Here is an 18997-nt window from a genome sequence, read left to right as displayed (position 1 = left end):
AATGAGCATTTCTCCTTTGCCAAGATAATCCATCCATCTACCTGACAGGTGTGGCATATCAAGAAGCTGATTAAACACCATGATCATTACACCGGCGAACCTTGTCCTGGGGACAATAAAAGGCCACTTTAAAATGTGCAGTTTTGTCACACAAATGTGTCAAGTTTTGAGGGAGCGTGCAATTGGCATGCTGATTGCAGGAATGTCCACCAGAGCTGTTTCCAGAGAATTTAATGTTAATTCCGCTACCATAAGCCACTTCCAAGCGTAATTTCAGAGAATTTTGCAGTACATCCAACCGGCCTCACAACCTAACCTAGAAAACTAGCTGGCAGGCAGACACTGGAAGGAGAAGTGTCTGTGTGACAGAGTGAGTGCTTTGAACAGTGGCTTTGATGGCGCTTTTTGAGGGACAAAAAAAGAGAACGTTAATAACCGGTTCCCATGCTTTTAAAATAATAGTTATGTCCCTGAACAATAGAGATCACTTTCATTCCCGGTTCTGTTTCCGTTCCTCAAAAAAACTTAATTCTTTCCAGTTTTTGGTTTTGTTCTCTGAACCGGTTCCAACCCCTGCTTACAAGTCAACACACTGACTGAACCCAATGCCAGGAGAAGAAGAGAACAAAACGGTCCACCCCATCTCGCTTGCTTTCTCTCTTTCCATCCATCTTTTTTTATACTCCCACTCCACCACCACCTCAGGTTTTCCTCCACTCACTCCATCACCTCTCTTTTTTTCTTCACTCCCTCCATACAGTTCAACCGTAACCAACTCAACTCAAAAACATTTCTCAGGCGTTGAAAGATTTCCCTTGCTTTAGGTCACATCAGGGTCAACGCATTGAGTTCATACACAGACTCTATATGCTACTAGTCAACTTCCCTAAAATGAGAGAATCAATCCAGTTCCCTATGGCAGCCTAACCAGTGAGGCAGGGATTTGAGAAGTCCACACAGAAATCAATAGCGACATTATGTATGGAGATGTGGGACTGAGGGAGTGGATGAGGGAGTGCAGCCTAAGGCATTGCTGCCTCATCCCAATCGGATTCTCAGGGTTCTTCTTATACACAGGGGAATACCTCCTCGAATATATACTCTACCTCTCTCCCTCATTCTCACACTATCCCTCTTTTATTTTATTTCACCTTTATTTAACCAGGTAGGCAAGTTGAGAACAAGTTCTCATTTACAATTGCGACCTGGCCAAGATAAAGCAAAGCAGTTCGACACATAACACTGAGTTACACATGGAGTAAAACAAACATACAGTCAATAATAAAAATAAGTCTATATACAATGTGAGCAAATGAGGTGAGATAAGGGAGGTAAAGGCAATAAATAGGACATGGTGGCGAAGTAAATACAATATAGCAATTAAAACACTAATGGTAGATTTGACAGTAGATGAGTGTGCAAAGTAGAAATACTGGGGTGCAAATGAGCAAAATAAATAAATAAATAAATACAGTAGGGGAAGAGGTAGTTGTTTGGGCTATTGATAGATGGGCTATGTACAGGTGCAGTGATCTGTGAGCTGCTCTGACAGCTGGTGCTTAAAGCTAGTGAGGGAGATAAGTGTTTCCAGTTTTTGAGATTTTTGTAGTTCGTTCCAGTCATTGGCAGCAGAGAATTGGATGAGAGGCGGCCGAAGGAGGAATTGCCTTTGGGGGTGACCAGAGTGATATACCTGCTGGAGCGCGTGCTACAGGTGGGTGCTGCTATGGTGACCAGTGAGCAGAGATAAGGCGGGACTTTACCTAGCAGGGTCTTGTAGATGACCTGGAGCCAATGTGTTTGGCGACGAATATGAAGCGAGGGCCAGCCAACGAGAGCATACAGGTCGCAGTGGTGGGTAGTATATGGGGCTTTGGTGACAAAACGGATGGCATTGTGATAGACTGCATCCAATTTGTTGAGTAGAGTGTTGGAGGCTATTTTGTAAATGACATCGCCAAAGTCGAGGATCGGTAAGATGGTCAGTTTTAACGAGGGTATGTTTGGCAGCATGAGTGAAGGATGCTTTGTTGCGAAATAGGAAACCAATTCTAGATTTAACTTTGGATTGTCTCTCCCTCCATCTGATATTCCCTCCCAACTGGAGGCCAATTGTTCTCCTTAACGACTACAAAAGCGGCTAATGATTTAGTTAGCATTAGCATAATGTATAATTGAATGGATATTCGGGGCTGCCTGTGCGTGGGTGTTGCTGGTGCGTATATGTGCTAGCTGAGGTTAGCCCTATAGCTAGCGTTTGCATAAGCTAGCGTTAGCGGTCTCCAGTGGCTACGATGGCCCCATTCCACTACTCACCTCTGCCCCTGGCTCTCTTCCCTAATCCCCTTCTCTCTATAGCTCTCCTTATATATCCCTCAGTGTCACGTTATATTTCCATCACTTGTCCTTTCTCTCTAGGGGACTAACACTGCCTCTGCATTCTCTTTCCACACCATTAATCACCTGTTGATGGACTGGCTCTCACACGCCGCAGGTTATTAAAGACTGCGCGCCGACTTCACACTTCCCTCCTCTCTCTCTTTCATTCCCTTAATCGTGTTTGCTTTGAAAGTGTCCTCCAGGACCCAGGTGATGGAATTAACTAGGACTACGCTGCACAAGCCTGTAACTAACGATGAGGCCGTCACCATGGATGGGGTTGATTTGATGGACACTGACACCGGTAATTTATGACGCTTTTGGCGTTAGGCTAGTTAACCTGTGAGCTGACGAGAGAGAAAAGCCCCAGAGTGGAGAGGTGCGTGTATTTAACCTGTATTACAGGCTAAGGGAGTCTGAGTGTTAGATCAGTGATTACTAAAAACTTTGGCACGGTTATTTGGGTTGGGTCCAGAGTCGCTGAGACATCTGAGCCTTCTCTCATATTCAGTCTCTGTTTTAGTTTCTGTTTGTCCCTCCGTCTGTTCCTCTCCTAGCCCCTCTCTTTGTCTGTCTGTCTGTCCGCCCCCCTCTGTTCCACTCTGTGTACTTATCCTCTTTTAGTCCTGCATCTCCCAGCCACTACCTCCCAGAGGCCTTTTTAACAAGCCTCCAGCCATCCAGTGTATGTGGAGTAGGACTGCCCTACTTTCACTCAAACTTCCCCAGTCTCGTCAGAAAAAAAGAAAAGAAATGAAAAACTTCCTCAAGCTGCTGCAGTAGAATGAGGAGAGAGAGAATGAGAGAGGGGGGAGAGCGCAAGATGTTATAAACGACATCTGCATGAGAACTTAATTAGGTCTGCGCTCTGTCTGTGTGGACGGGAAGTCGATGTGGGTCTCCCTCTCCGGAATGCTAAACAAACACTAATGATAACTCCATAGGGTGTAATGAGGGCTGAGAGGGAGACGGCGCTGCTCCACAACAGAAAATAAACAGCACCCAAACAGGCAGGCAGGCTCTCCCTCTCTCACCCATCGCTCTCTCCCCCTCTCTCACTTTCCTCCTCTCTCGGGTCAACCCCTCACTTTCTCTCCCTATCCCATCCATCTCTCTACCCTCCTTCCCAATCTCTATAGTCTTCTCTCCAACACACTTCGCATGCCAATTCAGCTGCAGGGGGAAAACCCAAGTCTGGATGAAGACAGTTTTAAGGCCCCTTGCTTGGCTGTGGAGGGAACTAATCATGGGTACTGGCCTCAGGGTTAGAGGAAGGAGGTCCATTAGTTCTACTATCAACATCCCACATTACCAGCAGGCCTCTAATTATACACATTATCCTCTAATTAGATGATTGAGGATGCCCTAAAAATAATATGTTTATAACCCATATGGGGGTGTCGTGTTGACAGTTGTAAGACTAATGGGGGTTCCCTGATTAGTACACTACTCCCACTGGATCTCCTGTAATTCCAACCCTGCAACGATACTGGGCCGATAGAACCAGAAACGGGGCGTTCACGCTGGAGTTGAAGCATTGCTCTAACTACGTCTACACAAACTGTTTTTATGATCATTTATTCATAAGGGTAAAACAATGTAAACACTTCCTGAAAACTAAAATGACAATCACGCTATATCTGTGTGTGAAAGATTACAGTTCAAACTAGACAGTTGTCTGGACAGAGTTTGTCACCCTTCATGTTTTGTTTTGTACATGACCACTGGTAGGAATACACGATACCAGCTTTGCCCAGTGGAGAGAGGGATACTGAAGAAAGGGAGGCCTGGGGGAGTGGGGGTGAGGAAGGATCGTCGAATGGAGGGATGGACGGGTCAGGTAACAGGAGGAAGTAGTAGTGCAGGGGCAGACTGCTGGAGTTTGTGCAGCACACTGAGTCAGGCGAGAGGGAAAGACGACGGCAGCACTCACCTCCCTGTCCCTTACTCCTGTCAAGGTAGATGGAGACCCGCCTGGCCAGACCTGCAAGGGGAGGAGCAGAAAGGAGGAGGGAGATGGGGAGGCGCCGGGGAGGGGGGAAGGAGAGTCAGAAGCACATCAGCCCCAGCACGTCACACCGTTAGCAAGGACACCCACACACACTCACTCACTCTGACGCATACATGCAGCCTCGCACACACACTCTCTCTGTGTATTAGTTTGTGCAAGACAGACAGACAGACAGACAGACAGACAGACAGACAGACAGACAGACAGACAGACAGACAGACAGACAGACAGACAGACAGACAGACAGACAGACAGACAGACAGACAGACAGACAGACAGACAGACAGACAGACAGACAGACAGACAGACAGACAGACAGACAGACAGACAGAGACAGACAGACAATGAGCAGCGGAAGAACAAGGCCACGGTAGCATGACATCTTCCAAATGAATACCGCTGACACGCCTGGATCAACAACAGAGAGATATTCCACTACTCAACTACTGGCTGTGCATTTAAAACAGGCTGCAGATAGCTACACTCCATCTTAAATCATATATGCACCCTACGGCCTTGGCCAAAAGTAGTGCACTATATAGGGAATAGGGTGCCATTTGGGATGCACCCTATATCTCATCTAAAAGCCTGGCGGGCAGAGGGGTCTAAATCCCCTGTACCACAGGGAAGACGATGTGTGTGTGTGTGTGTGTGTGTGTGTGTGTGTGTGTGTGTGTGTGTGTGTGTGTGTGTGTGTGTGTGCACCTTGTTGAGTGCACGTGTGGTTGGTGTTCAAGTATGTGAGTGTGAATGAGTGTGTATGTATGTACACTGAGTGTACAAAACATTAAGAACAGCTTCATAGTATTGAGTTTCCCTCCCTTTTGCCCTCAGAACCGACTGAATTCGTCGGGGCATGGACTCTACAAGGTGTCGAAAGCATTCCACAGGGATGCTGGCCCATGTTGACTCCAATTCTTCCCACAGTTGTGTCAAGTTGGCTTGATGTCCTTTGGGTGGTGGACCCTTCTTGAGACACACGGGAAACAGTTGAGCGTGAAAAACCCAGCAGCGTTGCAGTTCTTGACACACTCAAACCGGTGCACCTAGCACCTTCTACCATACCCCGTTCAAAGGTACTTAAATCTTTTGTCTTGCCCATTATTCACCCTCTAAATGGCACGCATGCACAACCCATGTCTCAATTGTGTCAAGGCTTAAATAACCTTCTTTAACTCGTGTGTGTGTGTGTGTGTGTGTGTGTGTGTCCGTGGGTGTACTGCAATACAACAGGACTAACTGCATATAGCATAGTGACAATTAACACCAATACAACTATTACATTGTGGGGGAGCGAGCAGCCTTGTTCTGCTAGAGGAAGATGAAACATAAAACAAACCAAAGTCAACGTAGCAGGAAAGTAGCAAACCAGAGTTAGAAGATCTCAATGAAAGGTGGCAAAATGACGAGGAATAGCACCCGACAAGTTACTGGATGGAGGGGAGAGCCTGTGTTATGGAGATGGGGGAGATTTGGAATGGGTGCGTTTGTGCTTCTGAAGCGGTTACAACTCGGTGCCAACGATCTCACCATGGCATCTGTTCATTTGAACGGCGCTAGCTGTATCAACGCAAGATTGAGCTGTGCAGACCCTCCCTACCGCTCTCTACCTCCAAGGTGAAGTGGTGGTTACCCTGCTAAATCCTGATTGCGGAATACCTGACAGCTCTCCCTGTGACGCTAGTTAAGTGTGTCGCCTCTCAGCAGGGACGCTGCTCATCTTTGTTAAGGGGGACACACAGAACACACATACTCATTAGAATATAATAAAGTAAATTATTTTACCTTTAACTAGGTAAGTCAGTTAAGAACAAATTCTTATTTTCAATGACGGCCTAGGAACAGTGGGTTAACTGCCTTGTTCAGGGGCAGAACGACAGATTTTCACCATGTCAGCTCGGGGATTTGATCTTGCAACCTTTCGGTTACTAGTCCAACGCTCTAACCACTACGCTACCCTGCTGCCCCAGAGTGTGTCTCATTCTATGATTCAACACAGAGCTGTCAGAGCTAACGTCCTACCAGCTAGCGCGCTCGCCTGCCCTCCTCCTACACACCCACCGCAGATAATAATTGAATGTGATTCAGCTATGTATTGAATGTCATACAACAGCTCATCCTTGACCTGTATGTACTCACACACTTCTTCTACTACCGTACATTTTAGTTACACTGTTTATACTCACCGCATACTTATTCATATACTGGATTCCTGACATAGCTCAACTCTTAATATATCTACTGCAGTACATAGCATTCTTAGTATATCAAGAGGAAATTCATCCGGTGAACATATGTATAGATTGCATTTGGATTCCTGTTACAGCGCTTTTTGGGTTGTTAATTAGATTCATACCGACGTGTCTTTATTGCTTTACATTTTACTGCATCGTTAGGAGCAAGTAACATAAGCATTTCACAGCAACATCTGCTAAACTGTGTACGTGACCAATAAACGTTGTTTTGATTTGACGCAATTCGAACTCAAGCCTATACTGCACCAAAACTGGTGATCTGCATCAAGATAAATTCAAAAATATTTGTATGAAACATTGCACATTGTCCCTGACGAATGAATGAATGAATGAATGAATGAATGAATGAATGAATGAATGCAGAATGAAGTAGCCAATTTCCCGCACCTGCCATCCATAAGCATAGCCTAGAATTCTCTGAATGGCAACATGTCAGAGAAATACAGAGAGGAACATAGACAAGCGATTGGCAGATGTAGAGTGGGAAATATGAGGGGGCTGGAGAATTAGTGGAAAGGGGATGTGGGGAGATGCGGGTCTGAATTCTGAGTTGAATGATTGTGGACACGAGGACTAGGTGGATTGAGGGTTTGGGGCAGTGGGGTGGATGGGAATGGGGGTAAAGGTTGTATTGTGTGGCGGTGGTGGTGGGACGGGGGGGAAAAACTGAGGTCGATGTGGAGGTACACTGAGGGTCTAGGGGGGGTAAATAGCGTGGTCTTTACTGTGGGCGCTGGAGGAGGGCTGACCTCGGGTGGTGGGGAGCATGTCGGACAGGCCCTGCCACGCCGTCACCATCTCGGGGTTCCGCTGGTCCGCAAAGTTCTTCCAGATACGCAACGCCCCGTCATCTAGAGGAGGAGGGGGGAGAGAGAGAGAAAAATAGAAAAAAAAGAGAGCGAGAGAAAGAGAGAGAGAGCAAGAGAGAGAGAGGATGTTTGGAGAAAGGAAAGGGGGTGACAGAGAAGGAAAAGTAAAGAGAAAAAAAAACATGTTCGATATTATCATACAAGGTTAGAAGTCGCTAACAACTTCCATATTTACACTTGCACAAACACTTCCTCCCTTTGTGCCCATGAGAGACGAAGCATGTGCACATGGATTTGCATTAACCACTATGGCCTCGAGCGCGTACGTGACCTAAGAGTGCCGAAAGAACACAACAGAAGCACAGTCTACGGCTGTATTCCAAATGGCACCCTATTCCCTAGATCGTGCACTACTTTTGACCAGAGCCCTATGGGTGCACTATATAGGGAATAGGTTGCTGTTCGGGAGGCATCCTTTCCCTTAACATGCATCTCTTAACAAATCTCTGAACAAAAGTTGTTACATTGGGTCTACACAAAGCAACTTGACCTCATCTCTTCAGCCTCTAGCCTCCTTCAACTTTACAAACTCATATGTACAATACAATGCGCTTGTGCCTCTCCTTCAAGCCTGGCACCTTCCCACTGCTTGCAAGCCTACACACACACACACACTCACAAATACCATGCTCCCTGCCACCCATTGTACAAAGGCACCGCAGACTAAACTGAAACTAAGTTCAAGGCCGTGTTAACAGGGTCTTGTTTCTCTAGTCCTCCTGAACAGATTGTCAAAGAATCCCAGGACGTTCAGTTTTGAGCCACATAGCCTAGGTCAAGGCCATGTTTCAATGTACACTCTTTTCTTCCTAGAAGCAATGACTCATCATGCTTGATCCTTCACGTCAAGGTAGGGAAGAACTTCAAATACGGATGTATTTTGAAAGTATTCAGACAGGATTGCAAACCAGGGTGAATGAATGACTATGTTTAAAATTACAGACAAAATCAAATTACTGTATATGACTTTGGAGCCGCAAAGCATTTTAATACAGCCCTGCGATAATTGGTTTCACATGAGAGAAATAAAGTGAACAGAATGGTGCTCTCCAGCAATTCAATATAATGCTGCCGACTTAATTCCTTTTCTACTTATTTAAGAGTGCATTTTTCACCCAGGGAACAATGTGTGCATGCGTGTTCCTGTCTGAGGATGTGAGGCAGGCGTTTGAGGCTTGCTTATTAAGGCTTCAAGGTCTAGGATGGAGAAAACATGCACATTTATTTGCAGCAAAATGATGGTGTACTTGAATTGAGGCAACTTGGGTCCATTTAGTTTCTGCATTCAGTTTGATTGGGTGATGCTGAAGTGATTGACTGTTTGGGAGTTTGTTTGATTTTTTTTACGTGTGTGTGTGTGCTTGCAAATGTTTGTGTGACGCGCAAGATGATTGAGTCTGAGTGTAGGTGCGTGCTCGTGAGATGATCGAAGGGGGGACAATTTAGATTCTACTTTATCCACAGCAACTTAAAGGAGCAATTCGGGTTAAGTGCCTTGCTCAAGGACACGGCGGCAGATTTTTCACCTTGTCGGCTCGGTGATTCGAACCAGCAACTTTTTCGGTTACTGGCCCAATGCTCTTTAACCGCTAGGCTACCTGCCTGTGTGTACAGTGTATAGGTGTGTGGGTGTGGGTCTGACCTGTAGCAGTGAGCAGCAGGGAGTAGTCATGTCCGTTGAGGTACTCCATAGCTGTGATGCGGGTGTAGCGAGGGTTCCCGTTGTAGAAATAGTCCAACCTCTCCGCCTTCTCCCAGTCCCAGAAACTACACAACACACATACACTTTAGTCACTGACAGCACTTCAGCCACGTGACTGACAGCACTTCAGCCACGTGACTGACAGCACTTCAGCCACGTGACTGACAGCACTTCAGCCACAGACAGCACTTCAGCCACAGACAGCACTTCAGCCACAGACAGCACTTCAGCCACAGACAGCACTTCAGCCACAGACAGCACTTCAGCCACAGACAGCACTTCAGCCACTGACAGCACTTCAGCCACTGACAGCACTTCAGCCACAGACAGCACTTCAGCCACAGACAGCACTTCAGCCACAGACAGCACTTCAGCCACAGACAGCACTTCAGCCACTGACAGCACTTCAGCCACAGACTGCACTTCAGCCACAGACTGCACTTCAGCCACAGACTGCACTTCAGCCACAGACTGCACTTCAGCCACAGACTGCACTTCAGCCACAGACTGCACTTCAGCCACAGACAGCACTTCAGCCACAGACAGCACTTCAGCCACTGACAGCACTTCAGCCACTGACAGCACTTCAGCCACTGACAGCACTTCAGCCACTGACAGCACTTCAGCCACTGACAGCACTTCAGCCACTGACAGCACTTCAGCCACTGACAGCACTTCAGCCACTGACAGCACTTCAGCCACTGACAGCACTTCAGCCACTGACAGCACTTCAGCCACTGACAGCACTATACATCAAACCAAGAGTCTGTAGCACTGCCAGCTGTGTCTCTATGTGCGTCACTGGACTGTGTCATGGCCCTGATAGGGGACAGACTTTTTCTCAGGGCTGCCACTACAGCATGTGTCTGAATGACCTGGTTCTGATGACTTTCAAACTCTTTTCACAGAGATGAACACAAATAACCCATACCATATGGCTTGTTTCCACATATCCAGTCCTCTCAGATCAGCAAACAAACACATTCAATGGCCTCATCTCAAATGCCTTCCTCGTTCTCATACACTGTAGTGCTCCTTGTGTGAAGAGTTTCTGAAGGCACTGTTTGTCTCTGGCCAAAGTAGAGCATTACGTACAGGGACAGACTCCCATGAGACAGTCAATAATGTGTTTCAAATATAGCTGAGGCTTTGCGCACAAGACGGCAGTCGCTCACCAGATGCTGTCTTTGTCTGCCACGGCGATGCAGGGGTTGAAGGGGTGGAACTTGACCACGGAGGGAACGCCAGGGTTACGGTTGATGAAGATTTGGTCATCCAGACGCGTCACGCCTAGAGGAGGAGGAGACACCGAGCACCATCAGTCCCCTGACACCAAACACGAATCAAACAGTCAGTCATAGATAGATAAAAATGTACCTAACGTAAACGCTCAAACAATACAATCCATATATATTATTTGGCTTCATCAATTCATGAAAACAAGTTGAGCGGTCTATATTTATATGGGTGTGTGACTGTGGTATCACGGTAATAAAGATATGTTCGGATGAAAACACTCTTGTAACTCCTATAAAGACCGGAACATTTGCTAGTGAGATCCCTATTCAATAATCATACAGTCGCATTACAATCCTTGTCTTAAAGGTCTGGCTACGCTGCCTTGACAACCATCACCTGTGTCGTCAAGGTGTCCTTCGGCTATCTGGAATGTCTCAAAGTGGACTGTCAGGAATTTCAGAGAAGAAATACTAACTGAAAAAATATTTCATAAAGTCGGGAACAAAAGAAATACAGGAGGAAAATATTTTTCATCTAGCCGAGCAAGACCTTGGCAAGGCCTTCGTCTCTGTACTTGTTGATCAAAAGCTGAAAAGGTGTTCATTAAAAGCTAGTCTTGTCTGTGTCGTTTTCTCTACCATACAAAATGCAATACTGCGAGCTTTCAGCAAACTCATCACGTTTTTTCATCACAAATAAAACAGAGAAAAACAGACTTTAATCAGTTTTTTAGAAGCCTTTAAGGTCGATTCCCCGGCCCTCTTCTGCCCCAGTCTCTGTGCCCCGGGCCCTCTTCTGCCCCAGTCTCTGTGCCCCGGGCCCTCTTCTGCCCCAGTCTCTGTGCCCCGGGCCCTCTTCTGCCCCAGTCTCTGTGCCCCGGGCCCTCTTCTTTCCAGTCTCTGTGCCCCGGGCCCTCTTCTGTCCTGTCTCTGTGCCCCGGGCTCGCTTCTTTCCTGTCTCTGTTCCCCGGCCCTCTTCTGTCCTGTCTCTGTTCCCCGGCTCGCTTCTTTCCTGTCTCTGTTCCCCGGCCCTCTTCTGTCCTGTCTCTGTTCCCCGGCTCGCTTCTGTCCTGTCTCTGTTCCCCGGCTCGCTTCTTTCCTGTCTCTGTTCCCCGGCTCGCTTCTTTCCTGTCTCTGTTCCCCGGCTCGCTTCTTTCCTGTCTCTGTTCCCCGGCTCGCTTCTTTCCTGTCTCTGTTCCCCGGCTCGCTTCTTTCCTGTCTCTGTTCCCCGGCTCGCTTCTTTCCTGTCTCTGTTCCCCGGCTCGCTTCTTTCCTGTCTCTGTTCCCCGGCTCGCTTCTTTCCTGTCTCTGTTCCCCGGCTCGCTTCTTTCCTGTCTCTGTTCCCCGGCTCGCTTCTTTCCTGTCTCTGTTCCCCGGCTCGCTTCGTTCCTGTCTCTGTTCCCCGGCCCTCTTCTGTCCTGTCTCTGTTCCCCGGCTCGCTTCTTTCCTGTCTCTGTTCCCCGGCTCGCTTCTTTCCTGTCTCTGTTCCCCGGCTCGCTTCTTTCCTGTCTCTGTTCCCCGGCTCGCTTCTTTCCTGTCTCTGTTCCCCGGCCCACTTCTTTCCTGTCTCTGTTCCCTGACTCTCTTCTTTCCTGTCTCTGTTCCCTGACTCTCTTCTTTCCTGTCTGTTGCCTTCCCTCTTTTTTCTTCCCCACTCTCGACCCTCTATCATGTTTTACTCCCCTGTCTCCTTTCTCACTCCCTCAGTCTCTCCTCCTCCCTCTCTATTCTTTGTCACCCTCTAACTCCCCCTATCGGTCTCTCTCGCTTTCTTTTTAAAATGTACCCCCTCCCCCCTGTATTTTCTCTGTCTGTCCATCTCCCCAGAGGCAGGAGAATGAATGAGGGCAGCCCTGATCTTTTAGTCTCTCAACTTTAGAGGATGGCAGAAAGGGATCGTTAAAAGGGGAGAGAGAGATACATGCGTATGTGAGCCTCAGCTCTGACGCCAATGGACTCATGAGCGTGTGTCCTGTGTGTGTGCGCGTACGCCCATGTGTGTTGTAGGAGCTGGCAGTGACGTGGGAGTGTTAGCCATTCTGTTTGAGCAGGCTCTGACTTCAAAGGGGGATCTGCGCTGAAGCCTGGGGTCTTTAATGTGTGTGTGTGTGTGGGGGGGGGGTCTCTCTGACACAGAGAGACCCGTCTGGCAGAGCTTTCGGAACAAGGGGGGTTTCCAATAGATCCTCGCTCCCACTAACTTCATATGCATACTCACGTTCCCCTCACTGGTGTGTTTCACTCTTCAAATATCTCCCTATCCCTCTGGCACGGTATGTGTGACAGTGCATGGGCACAGATTGTTTTCTTCTATACTGCGGGTGAGTGTCTATACAACAGTGACAGCAAATCTACACAAGTGTGTGTGTGTAGATATGCATTTATGTGTCGCTAAGCATAGTGTTTGTGTGCGTCACCTCTCTGTGTGATGCGCTGGCTCTGTTTTCTAACGCGGGCGTTCCTCAGGAACCTCCACTCCCTCTCTTTCCTCACCTGGCTCTCCACATCATGCTCCTCTGGAATCTAGAGAGAGAGAGAGAGAGAGAGAGAGAGAGAGAGAGAGATACAGTTGAAGTCAGGAAGTTTACATACACTTAGGTTGGAGTCATTAAAACTCGTTTTTCAACCACTATAGTTTTGGCAAGTCGGTTAGGACATCTACTTTGTGCATGACACAAGTAATTTTTCCAACAATTGTTTACAGAGATTATTTCACTTATAATTCACTGTATCACAATTCCAGTGGGTCAGACGTTTACATACACTAAGTTGACTGTGCCTTTAAACAGCTTGGAAAATGCCAGAAAATTATGTAATGGCTTTAGAAGCTTCTGATAGGCTAACTGACATCATTTGAGTCAATTGGAGGTGTACCTGTGGATGTATTTCAAAGCCTACCTTCAAACTCAGTGCCTCTTTGCTTGACATCATGGGAAAATCAAAAGAAATCAGCCAAGACCTCAGAAAGAAAATTGTAGACCTCCACAAGTCTGGTTCATCCTTGGGAGCAATTTCCAAACGCCTGAAGGCACCACGTTCATCTGTACAATCAATAGTACGCAAGTATAAACACCATGGGACCATGCAGCCATCATACCGCTCAGGAAGGAGACGCATTCCCTCTCCTAGAGATGAACGTACTTTGGTGCGAAAAGTACAAATCAATCCCAGAACAGCAAAGGACCTTGTGAAGATGCTGGAGGAAACAGGTGCAAAAGTATCTATATCCACAGTAAAACGAGTCCTATATCGACATAACCTGAAAGGCCGCTCAGCAAGGAAGAAGCCACTGCTCCAAAACCGCCATAAAAAGCAAGACTACGGTTTGCAACTGCACATGGGGACAAAGATCGTACTTTTTGGAGAAAAGTCCTCTGGTCTGATGAAACAAAAATAGAACTGTTGGGCCATAATGACCATCGTTATGTTTGGAGGAAAAAGGGGGAGGCTTGCAAGCCGAAGATGGGTCTTCCAAATGGACAATGACCCCAAGCATACTTCCAAAGTTGTGGCAAAATGGCTTAAGGACAACAAAGTCAAGGTATTGGAGTGGCCATCACAAAGCCCTGACCTTAACCCCATAGAAAATTTGTGGGCAATACTGAAAAAGCATGTGCGAGCAAGAAGGCCTACAAACCTGACTCAGTTACACCAGCTCTGTCAGGAGGAATGGGCCAAAATTCACCCAACTTATTGTGGGAAGCTTGTAGAAGGCTACCTGAAACGTTTGACCCAAGTTAAACAATTTAAAGACAATGCTACCAAATACTAATTGAGTGTATGTAAACTTCTGACCCACTGGGAATGTGATGAAGGAAATAAAAGCTGAAATGAATAATTCTCTACTATTATTCTGACATTTCACATTCTTAAAATAAAGTGGTGATCCTGACTGACCTAAAACAGGGAATTTTTAAATGTCAGGAATTGTGAAAAACTGAGTTGAAATGTATTTGGCTAAGGTGTATGTAAACTTCCCACTTCAACTGTAGATGTTTTATTTCTATTAGATTGAATAGGGCAGAAGCATGTCTAAACTGGAAGAGGTTACAGAGCTAAAAGAGGAAGACACAGTTCTCTCTCTCTCCTCCAATTATACTCATTCATGGTCTTGTATAAAGACAAGAGCTTCTTGCTACTGGGCTAAATGAAGAGGGTTGCCTCTCAGGCTGCTAAGTGTTCTCTCCCACGTTGCAACACTCCCTCATCCTCTTCCTGCCCATCTAACACTTATCTCAGCCTCTCCTCCTCCTCTCTTTCTGTCATCCCATTCTTTGGAATGATGGGTTAATGAGATAAATGAAGAGGATCGCCTCGTAGGCTTGCAGTGTTAAAAGCTCTATCCTTGCTTGTCCTCTCATCTCTCCTCCCCCTCTCTCTATCCATTCATTAACCCCTCCCTCCCTCCCTCTCCATCCATCCATCACCTCTCTGAGGGCTGCCTCAGGCTGTGTTGAGGGGTTCTCCTCCCTCACACTCCCATACCCCCTCTTTCTCTCCATCCATTCATCCCTCTCTTTCTGAGGACTGCCTCTCAGGCTGTGTTGAGGGGTTCTCCTCCCTCACACTCCCATACCCCCTCTTTCTCTCCATCCATTCATCCCTCTCTTTCTGAGGGCTGCCTCTCAGGCTGTGTTGAGGGGTTCTCCTCCCTCACACTCCCATACCCCCCTCTTTCCCTCCATCCATTCATCCCTCTCTTTCTGAGGGCTGCCTCTCAGGTGTCCCATACCTTCCTCCATCCATTCATCCCTCTCTTTCTGAGGGCTGCCTCTCAGGCGGTGTTGAGGGGTTCTCCTCCCTCACACTCCCATACCCCCCTCTTTCCCTCCATCCATTCATCCCTCTCTTTCTGAGGGCTGCCTCTCAGGCGGTGTTGAGGGGTTCTCCTCCCTCACACTCCCATACCCCCCTCTTTCCCTCAATCCATTCATCCCTCTCTTTCTGAGGGCTGCCTCTCAGGCTGCGTTGAGGGGTTCTTCTCCCTTAGTCCCTGACAGGGAGAGAATCATTAGTGAACATCAATGGAGGTCCTCTGGTGTAATTGCAGAGGGCAAGGAAGGGATTGAGTTTGAGTGTTTCTGTGTGTTTCTGTGCATGCGTGTATTTCTATGTAGATATGTGTGTTCCTAAGTGGATGTGTGTGCATGTCTGCTTCAGTGTGTCTGTGTGTGTATAGCTGTAACTATTAGCATTATGGACAGGGCTGGTAATGTACAGAGAAAGGCTGTAATGGAGTGTAATGGTGGAGTGTTGTGAGGCCAGACTGTTGCTGCTTATTAAGTACATGCCCCACCAGGCTCCCTGCTCTGCCCTCTGAATACTAAACACTAACAGAGCAGCCACACACTGACTGCATCCCAAATAGCACCCTAGTCCCTATGTACCTTTGACCAGGGCCCATAGTGCATTTTATAGGGGATAGGGAGCCATTTCAGACACAGCCACTGACTGCTACTGCAGCTGCAACCGCATGTGGATTCATATGCTCTGGTAATCACCACCAAGCACTCACAGTGACATAACATGTAGAGGGGTGGAGGGAGGGACAGATGGAGGGGGGTGGAGCGAGACAGGGAGAGAGACAGGGAGAGAGACAGGGAGAGAGACAGGGAGAGAGACAGGGAGAGAATGGAAGAGAGAATGGAAGAGGGGAAGGGATGGTGGAGAGATAGTGGAAGGGGGGAAGAGAGTAGAAAGGGGAGGAGAGAAAGAGGGTAGAAGGGGTGAGAAAGATTCGAAGGGGGGAGAGGAAAATAATGATTAAATAAAGGAAATAGCGTGTGCAAGTCACTGTTTGCTTGTACATCTCTACAGTGCTAAGACACTAAGGCCTGCCTCAGTCAAAGCTGATGAGTGTGTGTGTAGGTGTGTGTGTCAAGGTGAGAGGCTGTCATGATGCTGGGTCTCAGCTAGGGCTGCAGGATATGGGTAAATAATTAATTGGCATGACATCGAATGAAAAAAGCCAGGTACAGTAGAAGTTGTGATAGGGTAGGCACCAAAGTGTTGGTCAGTTTCCCAGGGGACCCTTATTACATTTGAATGTTACATTCATGGTGCAAAAAACATTTGCGATATGGATACCTCAGCCCTATATGGATACCTCAGCCCTATATGGATACCTCAGCCCTATATGGATACCTCAGCCCTATATGGATACCTCAGCCCTATATGGATACCTCAGCCCTATATGGATACCTCAGCCCTATATGGATACCTCAGCCCTATATGGATACCTCAGCCCTATATGGATACCTCAGCCACTAATGTGGGACATTACACACTGACTGTACAATGACCCTGTCTGAGAAAGGAGGGAGACCCCCCCCCAAAAGCTCTGCTAATGGTACACACACACACACACACACACACACACACACACACACACACACACACACACCTCGTACTGCTGACACATTGATATGATAACCTGTGTAAAGACTTTTAGACACAAAGGCTCTTTATGGGAGCATTCCAGAAATTGCAAACACAGCTTTCTCATTTGTACTTCTGCAAAGTGCATACCTCTCCCTCTCTCTTCCCGCTCTCGTTTTCCTCTCTCTCATCCATCTCATCTCACCCCATCTTTTTCTTTCCTTCTATATCATGTCCCCATTTTGTTCCTCCCTCTCTGTACTGTTTCTCAAGCCCCTTCTCTCCTTTCCAGCTACAGTCTCTCTCCATCCTTCTCTCTCTTTCCCTCTCTCACCTCCAGACCAGAGTCAGTTTGGCAAAGTCAAGATGAGCTGACAACGTTTATTGTTCTCTTCCAGAGGAGAGGATGGAAAGATGAAAGGCTGGTTTGAGAAAGCGGTGGAGGGCGTAGCGGCTCCTATAACTGCATTGCCAAGGTACGTGAGTGTGTGAGAATGTTTGTGTGTGTGAGGACACAGTGTGTGTGCAAGTTTGTGTGTCGGAGTGAGTGTGTGTGTGTGTGTGTGTGTGGAGACAGCCATACACATGACTCAGCTGCTTCCTCTGACCATCAAAGGAAGGTCAGGTGCTGTAACAGGCTTAACAGCTTCCTTGAACAGGCACTGAGGCAGACTACAGTTGTATGTGTGTGCGTGTGTATGTGTGTGTGTGTGCGTATGCGTGAGTGTGCAAGAGAGACGGCGAGAGAGAGAGTGTGAGAGCGAGTATGTGAGAGTGTGAGAGAGAAAGAAAAAGAAAGAGGGATGAAAATAGAAAGAGTGAGAGAAAGAGAGAGAAGTGTAGTTCAGTACCTTCATAACAGGCTGAGCAAAGTACTTGGCGCTCCAGTCACACAGCCCTGTAGACAGGTTGGCATTCATGTAGGCCTTGTGACCTCCTGGGTCATCTGCATCATCCCCGGCCTGACACACACGCGCAAACACACAGACACACGCAGACAATTAAAAATATTCAAATTTTAACACACTACCACCAATGCACACCACCACACTCAGAACTCACTGTAAAAGATAAGTGTCTGGGAGTTCTCTTTCACAATGAATCAAACAGACTTAATTGACTAAAATTAAGCATCTTAAGCAAGTTAAGCAATTTTTTTTTCTCCCGAACCCTTAATTGAGCAATTGAGGTAATTTGCATAAAATTCTTGTTTAAATGGGTATGATAGTGGAGTCCAGAGACAGCATTTCTTCTCAACTGCCACTTCTTCCTTTACTATAGACTTCGGAAGAAAGTTAAGAAAAGTTGCTGTCCCTCAAAATGTTCTTACGTTATTTCTTACGTTTCTCCTTAAGAAACAAGTTAACCAGAAGTGAGATTCTAGAAATTAAAAGTTCTTAGATGTCAGGGTACCTGCTCAGAGCCGGAGGGCCCCTTGTCGAACATCTTGCGCGTGCGGGGGAACTGGTGGGAGTGGGGGGCCTGTCCGCCCAGCGTTGGGGTGTAGGGGGGTCGCGTGGGGGGCTGTTCTCCTCCGCGTGTCGGGGGTTTGGGCACCTCGTTGGTCAGACTGGAGCTGCTGGCACTAGGCATGGGGGGAGAACCACTGGGGGAGAGGCAGATCCAGGAGGGAGAGGGAGGTTAGTGTAGGTGGCAGAAGAGAATTGGTGAGAAAATGAGGACGGTGGACGTAAAGTAGTGTGTGTGTGTGTGTGTCTGCTACGCCAATGTTCCTGGTAGGGTTAAGATTATGAAGACTGTGTGTAATATGAGTTGAGTGTGTGTCTTGTGTGTGTGAGTGCATGTCACTCACCCTGCCTGGTGGATGTGTGCCCCCTTGCTGGTGGGGCTGGCGGGGGCTGACTGGGTGAGAGAGCCAGAGTCCAGGATCCTCTGGGGCCGAGCGTTCATAGTGGCCTGGGGAGACAGAGACAGAGACAGGGCCTGAGAGACCGGCGACAGGAGGAGAAGAGAGATGGAGAGACCGGAGACAGGAGAAGAGAGAGCAGGAGTACAAAAAGTGAGGAATGAGAATAGACACGAAGAGCTCAATGTAACATAAAACATAAGCAAATGGGCTAAACCATACATTGTAAGGAAACTTACTGTACTATGTTCTGTAACTTTAACAGTTGGGGGAACTTCTACTATATTTCAACATATTA

The 18997-nt window shown here is 47.4% G+C and overlaps 1 protein-coding gene across 7 annotated transcripts in view; it reads right to left on the bottom strand.

Moving 5' to 3' along the window:
* The window catches only part of LOC106588110 (regulatory-associated protein of mTOR), a 218903-nt gene that overhangs the window by 8835 nt on the left and 191071 nt on the right, over nucleotides 1-18997 (bottom strand). For 2 of the 7 annotated variants that reach the window (XM_014176787.2, XM_014176823.2), the window contains 8 exons: nucleotides 18646-18776; nucleotides 18246-18438; nucleotides 17684-17794; nucleotides 12872-12977; nucleotides 10392-10506; nucleotides 9157-9281; nucleotides 7371-7496; nucleotides 4313-4363 (listed from right to left, as the gene is read on the bottom strand). In XM_014176787.2, coding sequence (XP_014032262.1) covers nucleotides 4313-4363; nucleotides 7371-7496; nucleotides 9157-9281; nucleotides 10392-10506; nucleotides 12872-12977; nucleotides 17684-17794; nucleotides 18246-18438; nucleotides 18646-18776 — 958 coding nt within the window. The remainder of the gene's footprint in view (nucleotides 1-4312; nucleotides 4364-7370; nucleotides 7497-9156; nucleotides 9282-10391; nucleotides 10507-12871; nucleotides 12978-17683; nucleotides 17795-18245; nucleotides 18439-18645; nucleotides 18777-18997) is intronic. The other 5 variants (XM_014176794.2, XM_014176801.2, XM_014176806.2 and 2 more) reach the window with 5 other exon arrangements.

The sequence above is a fragment of the Salmo salar genome, chromosome ssa02, assembly GCF_905237065.1.
Source record: "Salmo salar chromosome ssa02, Ssal_v3.1, whole genome shotgun sequence".
NCBI lineage: Eukaryota > Metazoa > Chordata > Actinopteri > Salmoniformes > Salmonidae > Salmo > Salmo salar.
Note: the sequence above shows the minus strand (reverse complement) of the source record. Positions and strands in the feature narration are given on the sequence as shown.